General features: G+C 54.7%; 1 protein-coding gene across 2 annotated transcripts in view; it reads right to left on the bottom strand.

Moving 5' to 3' along the window:
- Positions 1-13,683, bottom strand: part of CNPY1 (canopy FGF signaling regulator 1) — a 136,433-nt gene that overhangs the window by 69,748 nt on the left and 53,002 nt on the right. The window contains exons 4-5 of one of the 2 annotated variants that reach the window (XM_070077231.1): positions 10,322-10,441; positions 5,511-5,677 (exon numbers count right to left, since the gene is read on the bottom strand). In XM_070077231.1, the coding sequence (XP_069933332.1) occupies positions 5,511-5,622 (112 nt within the window). In that variant the 5' untranslated portion in view covers positions 5,623-5,677; positions 10,322-10,441. The remainder of the gene's footprint in view (positions 1-5,510; positions 5,678-10,321; positions 10,442-13,683) is intronic. The other variant, XM_070077232.1, reaches the window with a different exon arrangement.

Genomic DNA, 13,683 nt, shown 5'->3' with positions numbered 1-13,683 from the left:
GTCACTTCCAAAAGGAACACAGAGTGAGAAGGGAAATCCCTCTTAGAAAGTGGAAGAAATGGAAGACATAAGCTACTGTTAGTAACAAAAAGACCCCAGATGGAACGTCTGAGATACAAAGGGACTCTATTCTAGGGGTTGAAGCTCAGAGCTGAGAAGTCCTGGGCTGCCAGGTGACTGCACTCTTGGACACACGGATTTCACCGCTGTTGTCATCTGGGGAGTGAACCAGCAGGTGGAAGATCGTTTTATCTCTCTCTCTCTCTCCCTCTCCCTCTCCCTTTCCTTCTCTGTAACTCTCTTAAAGAAAATGGCAAACATCCTGGTGAGTGGAGAGTTGGAGACCACAGTAAAGAACTGGGCTGTATTCTAAGAGCAATAGTGAGCTACTGAAAACCTTTAAAACGGACCTGAATGAGTGGGGTTAGATTTTTTTTTAAAGTCACTTTGACTTTTGTGTGGAGAATGGATTGGAGGGCTCAGAAGGGAAGTGGAGGCCACCTGGGGCCTAGACCACTGTCCAGACACAAGCTGGCCCTGCTTCCCGAAGTGGACGGGGTGCAGGTGAACCGAGCAGGTGGGCTTCAGATACAGATATTCTTGGAGATAGTACCACCAGGACTCAGTGAGGGGGTGAAATAGAGGAAAAGTGAAGTCCACGCCTTGCTCTGCCACCACACACAGGGCGGGACCATTAAAGGGATTTGAAGAGACCCAGAAACACCGTGGGGCAGGGGGAAGGGAGAAGATTCCAGAGGTCCCTTTTGGACGACTGTGTCTGAAATAATATTAGACACTGGGGGAGTGTGCAGTGGTTGTTGTCCATTCGAGTCTAAACTCAAGGGCAAGGTCAGGGATGGAGAGGGACATTTGGAGTCTCCAGCAGGTAAGTAAGGCCAATGGCCTGGCTAGGATCACCTATGCTGAGTCAGTAGAAGAATCCGGTTAACGAGCGAAGAGCATTCCTCATCCTGGGGACAGTCCAGGGGCTCTTGTCCTCTGGACAAGGACAGGTTTGCTCACAAACACAGGCTGGTGGAGGACGGACAAGGCACCACCCAGCTGTTAGGGCTGCCTCTGCTCCTCCCCAGGCCCAGCAGGGAAGAAAGAGACAAACAGGAATGAAGGATTCTGTTGTTCTACAACTGCAGGCAGGGTTCAACCCTAGCCGGTGATAGAAAAAGGATGGGTGAGTTCTGCACGGACAGCCTCAGAGAGACCGCACCTTCCTCCCAGGATCCCCTCAGCATAGGCCTGCCATGAGTTCTGCTTCCTCCGGCTGCCCCAGAGACGGGCTGTGCCCATCACCAGCAGCTGAGTGAGGTCTTCCTTGTATCCGTCTCGGCCAAGCAATGGGAGCCAGGAGCCCCCTCCCATTCGACAAGGCCAGATGTTTTAAGTGGGCTGACCTGACATGCAGGGGCAGGGCACTACAGCCAAAAAGGAAGCACCAAGTGTTGAAAAACGCACATTCGCGTCCCAGATGACTGAACTGCTTAAGATTGCATCAGCCAGTGCTGCAGCAGAGCCCCAGGCTTCAATTACCCCAGGGACCGTCTGTAAACAAAGGGATGATCCTCACTGCGGCTTCTGATGACAGGGGCCTCTGAGCAGAGACCATGCAGCAAGGCTGTGGAGCATAAGGGGCTCGCCCATGGCGTGGGCAGAAGGGACAATCCAGCCGAGGAGGCTGGAAAAGGCGGAGCCAAGGAAACCCCCAGAAAACCAGCAGAGTCTGCAGCCAAGACACCAGGGGGGCGTCTGCAGAAGCCAGGAGGAGTCTGCTGTGCCGGCCCTGGCAGGGGTCAAAGGTGACCACGGGATCTGGCAACATGGAAGTAACGGGGTGGGCAGGCAAGGTCTTCCCTCCTCTGAGTTCAATCGTTTTGATGTCCCCCATCCATGCGATACTTTCCAGATGTTGTCAGTGTTCCTTGTGCTTCTAATGACTTCTACCCCTGATCATGTACAACTCCACGGCACCTAGAGGTGCTCAAAGGCACACACGCTTGTTGGTTGCCTGAACCGTTTAGAGATGCAATGCAGCCTAGTTTTTGGGAACATAGCGTGGAGCCAGACAACCCGGGCTGGACCCTGGCACCGCTCTTTGCCACCTGCACCACCTCAGGTAAAAACTTTTGACTCAGGTTCCTCGTCAATGTCAAGTGAGGATGCTAATTCTCCCCACCTGTCCTAGAGTGCGTTTCCCTAGAGGCAGGGTAGGAGCGTGGAGGGATGAATGAGGATGCCATGTGTGTGGGAAACTGAAGACCAACCCTGTCTGGGCCTGGGAGACTGAAGAGCAGAGCTGGGCAAATTTCTGCTCCTGGGCCAAATTCAGCTGCCATACATTTTATAAACAAAGTTTTACTGGAACACAGATTTGCCTAATTGTTGGCAGGTTTTCTGTGGCTGCTTTTGTGTACAGCGACAGAGTTCAGTCCACAGCCCGCAAAGCCCGAGATACACACTGCCTGGCTTCCCCGTTCTTACAGGAGGGACCCCGATGCAAGCTGTAGTATTCAGCATTGTGGGGGTGCAGGGCAGCTTAGATAGTCCTCCCTTACCTCGTTGAGAGCTGTTCTCAGGGACACTAATTCCCTGGCACTTCAGTCCTTCCCTGAACTCAGCCAAAGAGGCCAGGAACTTCCTGGGGGCCCGAGAAAGTTCCCAGGTGCCTGCATTAGGCAGTAGGTGGGCACTGAGGCCCATCAGCAGGTGCCAACAGGTTGGCATCCCTCTACCTCTCAGGACTGTGAGAGGCCCGGGGGAGGCAATCCCCACGGAGCACTCCACCAGAAAGAGAAGAGTGCAAGCATTAGACATGGCTGCCCTTATCAGCCACGTTAGCCTCTTCCCACAGTGCTCACACCCAACAGCTGACTCCATGGAAGGAGCTTGGCTCTGTATCACCAAATCCCACTATTCCAGGAAAGGGGACCAGGCCCAGACCTGCGTGCTTTGCAGAGGGCCTTTCTCTCAATGCGAATGACAATGATCCCTGGGAAAGCTGCCTTCATGCACTTTATTGTCCGTAGGACTCCCAGAAGGACAGCAGCAGGGTTCTCGTGTTCTTCCTGGGAGGGCAAGGTTTCCTGCAAGGCAGAGTCAGGAGAGCTCAGGACGAGGAGCAGTGACGTTGCCTCCCGACGTGCATCCCATGCACTGCTGGTACTCAGGACATTTGTGCAGAGAGCCGGGGATTCAACCAGACTGAGGGAGGCCTGCGCTCCCAGGGTCCCTTAAACGGCTTTGCTTCAGATTAAAGCAAACACTGCAAGATTTTTTTTTTTTTTAAGAAAAAAATGCAGGCCGGCGCCGTGGCTCAATAGGCTAATCCGCCGGCACACCAGGTTCTAGTCCCGGTCGGGGCACCGGATTCTGTCCTGGTTGCCCCTCTTCCAGGCCAGCTCTCTGCTGTGGCCTGGGAGTGCAGTGGAGGATGGCCCACGTGCTTGGGCCCTGCACCCCATGGGAGACCAGGAGGAGCACCTGGCTCCTGCCATTGGATCAGCGCGGTGCGCCGGCCGCAGCGCACCGGCTGCGGCGGCCATTGGAGGGTGAACCAACGGCAAAGGAAGACCTTTCTCTCTGTCTCTCTCTCTCACAGTCCACTCTGCCTGTCAAAAAATTTTAAAAAAATGCAGAATGAGACACAGAAGGAAAAAAAAAGAAATCCACGAAAGAGAAGGGTTTCATAATTGAGGCTGAACCACGTGGGCCCTCAGTGGACCACGTCGCCTTCTTTCCTTGGGGTTCGGTTTGCCTGCTCAGCTCAGCCTCTCCACCTGCCACCTCTAAGCCCAGGGTCTCAGCAGCTTCCTATGTTCCCATCCTACGTCTCAGAGCGCTGGTTTCTGCACCCTCAGCGTGCCCCAGCTCTGCACCAGGTGTATTCCAAACTCACCAGCAAGGCATCATTTCTAAGTGCCCCATTATACGCCCATGTAAAATCGGGCACGCAAGTTCTAGGACGCTATCACTATGTATACTTTCGAGACAAATGAACAGAAACAGAGATTCTAGCCTGGTCTCCAGGCCCCCAGGGCTCAGGCCTCCCTGCAGTGCCCCTCCCCAGCCCTCTGGAGAACCTGGGCTGCAGCACGGTGGCCCACCCTTACCTGCTGCTCCCTGGGGGAAGTCTCTCTGTAAGAGGAGGACCAATGCCCAAAAGAGTGCTGCAAATCACAGCTCTAGGCCTCTCGTGGCCGTCTTACCCGTGGATGTCCCTTCCCGTCCCTCAGAGCCCAGACCTGTCCAGGATCACTGCCAAGTTTGTCTTCTCCTCTCTTCTCTCTCCCCCAAGCTGGCCTACGTATTAGCATTGGAGCAAGAGCTCCTGGAGATGACGATACTTTAAAGAAAAGGCACCAGGCACTGGATCCGGACAAGGAGGGGGGATTTGGGGTCGGTAGCATCTTTTCATTGCTCTCCAACCGCCCCACGCCAGGGAGCCTGCTGATGAAGTGTGGAGGTGGGGACTGACTCTGGGAGGCTCCATGGAAAGGCTCGGCCTTGGGGAAGGCCCCTGACTCATAAACCTCCCCCATCCCCTCCCTGCCGTTCTCTCCCCTCCACCCCCGCCCCTTTACCAGCTGCCACTGCATGGACTCTTGTCCCACCTCCATCATGGGCTCCCCATCTCCTCTCCTCCCATGCCCTGTCCCCAGCCCCTGTGCCCACACAGCGCACCTGCAGCCCTGCCACTGTGCTTCTCGGGCCCCAGAGCCAGGCTGGGACAGCAGCACTGGTCAGAGAGCACCACTGGCTTCTAACTGCTCTGGCAGAGCTTAGAAAAGCACAAAGGGTCCACCCTCCAACCTGCAGACCCCACGGCCGCTCGGCGGGAACCACAGACGTGCAGAGGCAGGATAGCAGAGCACGCACCCGAGACTCAGCAGAGTCTGGGCTGGACCAGAAGCATCCTGATATTTGTCAGCTGGCGTTCCGAGCCTCTCTGCCTGGGCCCATCCCCCACCGCAGCTGGGCGGCCTGTCCTCCTCATCCGGATGGCCTGGCTCTTTCAGAGCTCTTGTCAACTATGGCCGTTCTCATCGGTACGAGTGGGAGAACACCTAGCCACCTTTGTGCTCACAGCGACTGAAAACCACCCAGGAATCCCCACAGTCCAGAGGGCAAATTTACATCCCGAAAACCTGAGAGCATTAGTGAGAGGTAACTAGCAGCCCCATGAGGGTGAGTGTCAGTCCCTGGCAACCACAGCCCAAGTCAGTGACCCCAACCACCTGTCAGATAAGGCTCAGAGAGGTGAAACGGCCCCACAGCTTTGGGAACCAAGACACAGCAGAAGCAGGTTGTGAGCTGGGGGCAGAGACTCCAAGGCGGCTGCCCACAAGCTCTGGTCCCTGGACCTGGGCTGGCGGACACCGAAACAGAAACCCAAAGGGCTTCTCTGGGTACTCAAGGCCAGGAGTGAGAGGGCAAGCGAGTTGCCTAGCACCTGCCCTATGTGGGGAGGGTAGGGGAAGCATTTCCCCTGGTGTACTCACCTCCGCAGACCACGTTGGGCTCCTGGGTGCCCTGGGCTGGCACAGGCCACAGGGTCAGGGCAGGAAAAGCCAGCAGGACCAGCAGGACCGTGGGCAGTGGTGTGGGTCCCATGTCCTTGCCACAGCATCACCTTGTAGCCCGCCTCCTCCTGGCCTCTTCAGGGCTGCTGGGCGGGGAGCAGGCAAATGACATGCAAAGGCCCCAGAGACAGCCACAAGGCTCAGGAGACCTGCACTGCCTAGGCCCCGCCCCCGGCAGGTGCTGCACCTGAGCCCCGTCCAGGTTCATCAATTGCCTTATCCCCACCCTCACCCTTACCATTCCCCCTCCCTCCATGGAAGCCATCTTGCTTTCTGTCCTCCAGGCCCACCTGTGCCCAATCCCCACCAGGGTGGGTACAGACCCGGGCCCATAAAGCTCTGAATGTAAATCCTCACAAAGCAGGAAAGATGGGGGTGCCCGCAGCTCCCTGGGCCCCTCGGGACCTCCATGCTGCTGCATGTGGGGTCGGGGGATCTCCTGGGGCCTCTGAGAAGCTCCTGCGGTGGTCGTGCCCAGAGCAGGCCTCCTTGCCAAGCTCCTGCAGGATACTTGGGAGCTACCTCATTCCCTACCCCATGCCCCGCTCTGCTTTCCCCTGTACCCTGCCATTAGCCCACAGTCCTTTCCCACTTGTCTTCTCCCTGGAATGTGGCTCTGATGGCTGGAACGCCAGTAAGCATTCTGGATCCTGAGGCAGCTTTATGAGCGCCCCCTCCCGGAAAAAGAAGTGTTTTCCCTAATCACTTTGTGGAACTTCCACCCCACCTATAACTGTTGACTTTTTGCCTTTTCACATAAGATAAAAATTAACTCCCACCGGGACTGAGCCGTTGCTGTTTTCAGTGTGTGTTAGTGGTAGCTAAGTGAATTGTTAATTGGAGAAACAGACAAGTGATGACTTCACTCTCCTGTTAGAGAAAGCAGTTGGTCTACAATGCAGAAGCGGCAATCCCAAGTAGTCCCAGCCCTGGACCCAGCTGACTGGAAAGAGGAGAGCCCCTTACCCTAGAGGGATCACTCAGTAGGCCAGGCCAGGGCCCCCACCCCAGTTGTGGGAGGAAAGCCCAGGGGCTATGCAGAACACGCAGAGAGGAGAGTGGGCCCCTAGAGAGAACAAAGGAACCAGAAAGTAGAAACCAAGTGGTGGCTCAGAGTCTTCCCTAGCCCATGAACCTGGCTTGACCCCTTTGGCTGGGTCACCAGGGATTTCAGGATCTGTCAGGAACGTCCAGTTTTCTTTATGTCTGAAGGCCTGCCACCCACCTGTTACACAACCTAAAACCTGCGAGTCATCCCTAGCACCCAGCTCGGCCTAAGGACCCCTCTCTAAGTCATCCCAACGCTCTTGGTTTTGTCTCCTAAATATTTCTGGAATGGATCTACTGCTGTCCACCAGCACCAACCCACGCCACATCCCTCTTGTCCACACAGCTACAGTGCATCCTGATCTGAGACCCCCCTGTTTCCCCTCAGGCCCCCATGTCTTCTTCACTGCTGCCGGGAAGACTGGCGTAAGAACAAGGCTTAAGGGGCCAGCACTGTGGCTCAGGGGGTTAAGCCACCAGCTGAGTGCCAGTGCAACACTGGCTGCTCCACTTCTGATCCAGCTCTCTGCTGTGGCCTGGGAAGGCAGTGGAAGATGGCCCAAGTCCTTGGGGCCCTGCACTCACATGGGAGACCCGGAGGAAGCTCCTGGCTCCTGGCTTCGGATTGGTGCAGCTCCAACCATTAAGGCCAACTGAGGAGTGAACCATTGGATGGAGGGCCTCTCTCCCTCTCTGACTCTCCTCTCTCTGTGTAACTCTGACTTTCAAATAAATAAATAAATCTTTAAAAAGAGAGAGAGACAGAGGAAGAACGCATATAATCATTTATTGCTAAATAAGCAGGTTGAGGGGCTGGCGCTGTGGTGAAGTAGGCTAAGTCTCCAAATGCAGTGCTGGCATCACATATGAACGCTGATTCGTGTCCCAGCTGCCCCTCTTCCTATCCAGCTCTCTGCTATGGCCTGGGAAAGCAGTGGAGGATGGCCCAAGTCCTTGGGGCCCTGCACCCACATGGAAGACCGGAAGAAGCTCCTGGCTCCTGGCCCATTTGGGGAATGACCCAGCAGATAGAAGACATCTCTCTCTCTCTCTCCCTCTCTCTGCAGCTCTGCCTATCAAATAATTAAATAAATCATTTAAAAAAAATCAGCAGGTCTGAAGAACAGAGGACTTTCAGTGCAGTGAAATTCTTCTGCATGATACTCTAATGGTAGATACCGTTATACATTTGTCCCAACCCATAAAATGTACTGCGCCACGAATGCACAACCCCACGACCAACCCTAATGTGACCTGTGGACTCTGAGTGGTGATGATGCCAGCGCAGGCTCACTGATTGACTGTAACAAATGCCAACTACAATGTGCCATGATTTTTGAGCTACTGATCAAGCTTCAGAAAAAAGACTTTTTCCCACCGACACACACAGAACATTCTCCATTGAGAAGAGAGGATCTAGTGCTTTGCACTTGTTTCATAGTTTTTTTAAACATTTTTTCTTTATTTTTTGTACAGATTTACTATTTATTTGAAAGGCAGTTTCAGAGACAGAGAGAGAGAGAAAGAGACCTTCCAGCCACTGGTTCATTCCCCAAATGGCCACAATGGCTGCAGCTAGGCCAGGCCAAAGCCAGGAGTCAGGAGCTTCTTCTGGGTCTTCCACATGGGTGCAGGGGCTCAAGCACTTGGGTCATCTTCTGCTGCTTTCCAGGCCATTAGCAGGGAGCTGGATGGGAAGTGGAGTAGCCAGGACTCAAGCTGGCACCCACATGGCACGTGGCTTTTCCTGCTACGCCACACACAGGCCCCAAGAGTGAGCATTTTTATACAGCGTCTCAGTGACTGGACGGATGTGACAATGCATTCAGTCACTGGACTCCATGGTGTTGATTCATGTGGCAGGGGAAGTGAGACTTCCTGTGTGACGAGGGGTGAAGGCCAAGGACGCAGGGCAGAGCAGGGTAGGCAAACAAGGAGGAGCTTCTGGCCAGTGTCCCTGCAAGGCCTGAGAAGAGAAGCTGGCTGTGGGGCCTCCCACCTCGGTCAACACGCAGTTCTCAACGACACTTGGGGACTTGGATTGGCTTTTACTGGCCCAGATGAAGTGCTGGCTTTCCAAAGAACATGCGAGAGCTGAGGGCGGTGCAGCAGAATCATTGACTGAGATAAAAATGGGTGCTTTGCTCTTCGTGTGTTTTCTCCTCTCCCAAATCCCAGAGAGGTAGCCAGGCCTAGCACCCTGCCCCAGAGGATGCTTGGGTACCACCTGCGAGAGACAATCTGTGTCTGGGTGGGGACTGAAGCAGATTATCTGGTGGGTGAGGGGATGGATGCTGGGGATCTGTGAACCTTTGAGGGGTCCAGAAAGGAAGAGACTAAAAGATTGAGTGCCGGGATTACATAGGACCCACAGTCTGGTCTCTCATCCTCAGACGTCAGGCCCCCCTGGGAAGAAGCCCTGCCAGCTGACCTTGGGGCTCCTGCGCCTGCTCGGTAAGAGGCACTAGGACCAGCCACCTCCTGGGGTCTGGAGCAGGCCCTTGTCTGACAGGGAAAGCTTACTAAACATGTGTTAAACAAGGGCATTTCTCATCTACAGCTAGGCAGATGTAAAGTCACGGTCTCCACACCTTCCAAAGGCGGCTAATCATGCTGGGACCGCCTTTGTAGTCTCTACCACGGCTGTGCCACACACATGGTTTAATGGTGGAAGGAGCATTTGGCATCAGAAGGCTTGGAGAAACACCCACTTTTAAGCCATGTGGCCAGGATAAATCACTATATATCCACATGCCTCCCTTTCTCACCTGTAAATGGGCTAAAAATACTTTTATCTGAGGGGGGCATGCGAGGGGTACTTAGGATCATACATCAGAAACCACTTCATAAAACAGAAACCAACACCCAGATGTGCCTGGGCCTTGCCTCTACCAAATGCGGGCACAGGCCCACAGTTGCCGGCTGCAGTCCCCTTCCCAGGGCATCCATGTGGTCACGGGGTGGTCACCCCATGGCCCCTGGGCTGTCCCCCTAAGGAAAGCGTGCCCCAAGCCAGGCTTGTCTGGAGGGAGCCTCGGGCTGGGCTTCACCTCCTGTCCAGACTAAACCTCCTGGGCTCCAGTGTGGCCGGACGCCCGGGAGCTGGGAGAAGGATGGGCCCCTCCCGGGGCACAGAGCTGTCTTCTGTGATCTGCACCACCTGGTCCCAGCCTGTGTGTGCTCTGTGAAGGGGCTAGAAAGGGCCGTTCTCTTTCCTGCGCAGACTGCCTAACTAAGCCTTTAGAACGCAAGCGCCGTCCTGAGCCTCCCCAGACAGGCTGTTTATCCGTGGCTGGCTCTGCCCCCCACCCCGACAGATATCAATGGAGCCCCTTCTCTGCGGGTCCTGGGGGTGCGAGGATGAACAGCGCCACTCACAGCTCCCTGGTCAGCCGCCATGACCCAGGCAGGTGGAATGTGTCTCGCTGTGTGGCCCCCTGCAGAGCGTGACCCGCCGGTGCTGCCCTGGAGATACTTCTGGGGAGGGCTCCCAGTTTCCAAGGCAAAGAACGTGGTGCCTCTGCTCCCCTAGACAGCAGTCACAGCCTCCCCATGGCAACAGGCAGCCAGGGTGGGGGGCTCTGCCGGGCTTGCCCCTGGGGGCCCGGGCTGGTTTCACAGTCACCCCGTATCCCCCAAAGTTTGTCCCTGGAAACCACCTGAGGCCTGGGAGGCCAACCTACCTCAATGCCAGCCGGTCTTTGTCACCAGATTCCACTTTAAATGCATCCCTTGCCCTTGCATTAACAAAGCCTCTCACATTTAAAGGGTTTTCAGAGGCAGGATAGTGTTGAAAGATTACCCTGCAGGCAAAAAAGAATGAATAAGAAGAGAAAAAGCCAATAACCTCATCCTCTGAGGGTTACAGCACCGTCTCATTGACCAGGTTATGTATTTTTCTTTCATTGAATTGTTTTGTCTCTTTTACTTAGATTGGAAACCTCCTGGGTAGGGGGTCATGTGACCCTTCTGCCCCCAAGCACAACCAGCAATAAGCACTTGCTTTAAATAAATGGTCGGAAGCTGAAGGCCTTGGTGTCTAGGCAGATCCACACAGGTCTGTGAAAATGGAGCGAGCAAACGCCGCACTGGCCCTCAGCTCTGTGCCCGGCACCCCACGCCCACGCGAGTGGCTCCCCGTGCAGCGTGAGCGCCTGGGCCAGCCACGCAGGGTGCAGGATGCCTCCTCTGCAACAAACCCCCTGCACAAGCGTTCTAAACCTCAGCACGCCTACGTGGCAGAGCCCCGGAATGAGTGTTTAGAGTAAGGAAGAGACAGGCCAGGAAAGAGGTTTCTGGAAGAGGCACCTGGAAAGAATGATAATGAGCAAGGAAGACGAGGCTGCTCTCTTTCCTCTCTTTAATGTACCTGCCTGGAGAGCTGTGTTCTAGGGCAGAAGTCCCAAGTAGTCGGGGAGCCGGTCCAGACTTTGCAGGGTGGCCTTAGTCCCAAGAGATGGGAGGAGGAGCAGAAGGAGGCGGGAGCCCGGGGCTATGGGCAGGCCTTGCTTGGACAGTGAGTGGGGGAGGGCAGGAGCAGGTGCATGCTCAGACATTGCAGAAAGGGACAAGCAGGGAAGGGGGGCTCAGGAGGCAGGGCGGAGAGAAGCTCATCATCTCATCTCGGGCACCCCGGGCAGAGACAGGATTAGCCAGACTCCTGGCTGGAAACAAATAGCAAAGTGGGTTAACCTGCTGTTAAGGATGCCGGCATACCATATGGACTTCTGGTTCATATCCCAGCTCTGATCCAGCTCCCTGCTAATGCGCCTGGGAAAGTAGCAGATGATGGCCCAAGTGCTTGGGCCCCTGCACCCATGTGGGAGACCTGGATGGAGTTCCAGGCTTCCCAGTGGCCATTTGGGAAGTAAACCAGGCAAATAGAAGATCTTTCTTTCTCTCTCCTTCCCCCATCTCTGTTTCTCCCTCTCTTTCTCTCTCTCTTTTTTTTTGTCTCTCCCTCTCTCCTGTCACTCTGCTTTTCAAATAAATAAATATCTTAAAAAAAAAAAGAAAACAAATAGTGGGTGCAAATTGGGTAATTCAAAGTGAGCTGACTAAAGGGGTTATTTATGAAGGTCTGGAGATGGTTTAAGCAAAAGAAGAAGGAACAGTGGCATAGCTTGAGGGCAGGGAAGGCTGGGAGCTATTACCAGCCCTGAGCCCCACAGGCAGCTGGAACCTGCGCAGGATAGCTACAGGGAAAGGGGCCTTTGGTGGGGAGACACAGGTAGCCAGGAGTAGGCCAGGAGAAAGAACTCATTTGGCCCCATGTTCCCACACCCTGCAGATCTGTGGTTGCTGCTGTTACCCACCGGCCAAGCCCAGCCTGAACCAGGAGGACACCACAACCCAGAGATGTAGCCATTTGATCGTCCCAGGACCCAGAGAAGGGTGGGGAAGGGCGCAGGGGGACCAGGAGGGGAAAATGAGATGTCTAGCATGGAGAACTAGGAGCTACCCGACTCCCTCATTCTCGTGCAGTCCATCTCCGCTGCACCCTGTGCTCTGACCCCTCTACACTTCCATGGGTTCATCTTCTTAGCTCCTCCCCGACTCCAGCCTCTGCAACCTACTCCACACTCATCTTTTTTTTTTTAATTTATTGACAGGCAGAGTGGACAGTAAGAGACAGAGAGACAGAGAGAAAGGTCTTCCTTTGCCGTTGGTTCACCCTCCAATGGCCACTGAGGCCGGTGCGCCGTGGCCGGTGTACTGAAGCCAGGATCCGAAGCCAGGAGCCAGGTGCTTCTCCTGGTCTCCCATGCGGGTGCAGGGCCCAAGCACTTGGGCCATCCTCCACTGCACTCCCGGGCCACAGCAGAGAGCTGGCCTGGAAGAGGGGCAACTGGGACAGAACCCGGCTCCCCAACCACAACTAGAACCCGGTGTGCTGGAGCCGCAGGCGGAGGATTAGCCTATTGAGCCGCAGCGCCGGCCTCCACACTCATCTTTCTACAAGTCAACCTAACCATGAGGAAAAGATCCAAAGACCCAAACTGCACTCATGGTGCCCACGTCACCTTGAGAACGAAACCCAAGTTCCGGATGAACCCCCAGCTGCCTGTCTCTGTGTCACCTCCTCCGGGGGTCTATGCACAAGCCTTCACCTCAGTCTGAGAGCTGATCCACCTGTCCCAACTGCTCCCCATCCTTAGAGACTTGAGCTATGCCCCACCTGCTCCAGGAAGCCTTCCTGGAGTATTTTCCTGCCCTCAGCCATGAGCCTGGGCCTGGCCTCTCACCACGGACATCAGAGATAGGGTTCCTGGGGCTGCTCCCTCTTCCTTCAGCACCGGGCAGTGCCAGCCGGGGACACGGCAGACACCCATTGCAGCATGTTTCTGATGCAACAATAACTGATTTGCTTGAACAAGTCTCAAAGTCTTTGGGACTCTCAACAACAGAATGAGGGGGATATTCGCTAAATAAACTCCCAGAGCACCTCGAGTTTTAATATTTCATTAATTGTCCTTAAAGCCATGGAAAACAACAGTTGGCATAAAAGGTCTTTTCTTCCGATGGAATGTTAGCTGGTCTCATAATTTGTCACGCAACGTGATTTGACTTGCCATGTTCTGCAGGCTCCAACGCGGCAGTATTCGCGACCTTGGGAGCTGAGACTCTGACAAGGCAAATTACCCACTAAGCATCCCTAGCTATCATTGAACTTCCCCAGCAGCAGGGCAGTGACTGGATCCGACCTCAATTCTAATCTCAGTTGTAGCAGGAGTTCAGAACCATATGCGCCCCATTGCCCGAGGCTCTGTACGGCTGCTTTTAATGGAGCTCACATTAGTGAAATAGTGTTTGAATGCATCATAAACAATGTTGTATTTGCATTTTGCATGCTTTCCCTGCTTCCTTTGAAGAGAAAGCTGTGTGATGTTTGGTTCATCCTTCCTGAAAATGTATCCAGCCTGCGTCTTCAGAAATCCATGGGCAAAAAACCCTCCCATCTCCAGGCAACGTTGGTCCTACCATCGCCGACACTGACCTGGGCTCTCGCTGAAGGCACGCCCAGTGGGCAATGGCTCTGACTGAA

The sequence above is a fragment of the Oryctolagus cuniculus genome, chromosome 7 (assembly GCF_964237555.1).
Source record: "Oryctolagus cuniculus chromosome 7, mOryCun1.1, whole genome shotgun sequence".
Lineage (NCBI taxonomy): Eukaryota > Metazoa > Chordata > Mammalia > Lagomorpha > Leporidae > Oryctolagus > Oryctolagus cuniculus.
Note: the sequence above shows the minus strand (reverse complement) of the source record. Positions and strands in the feature narration are given on the sequence as shown.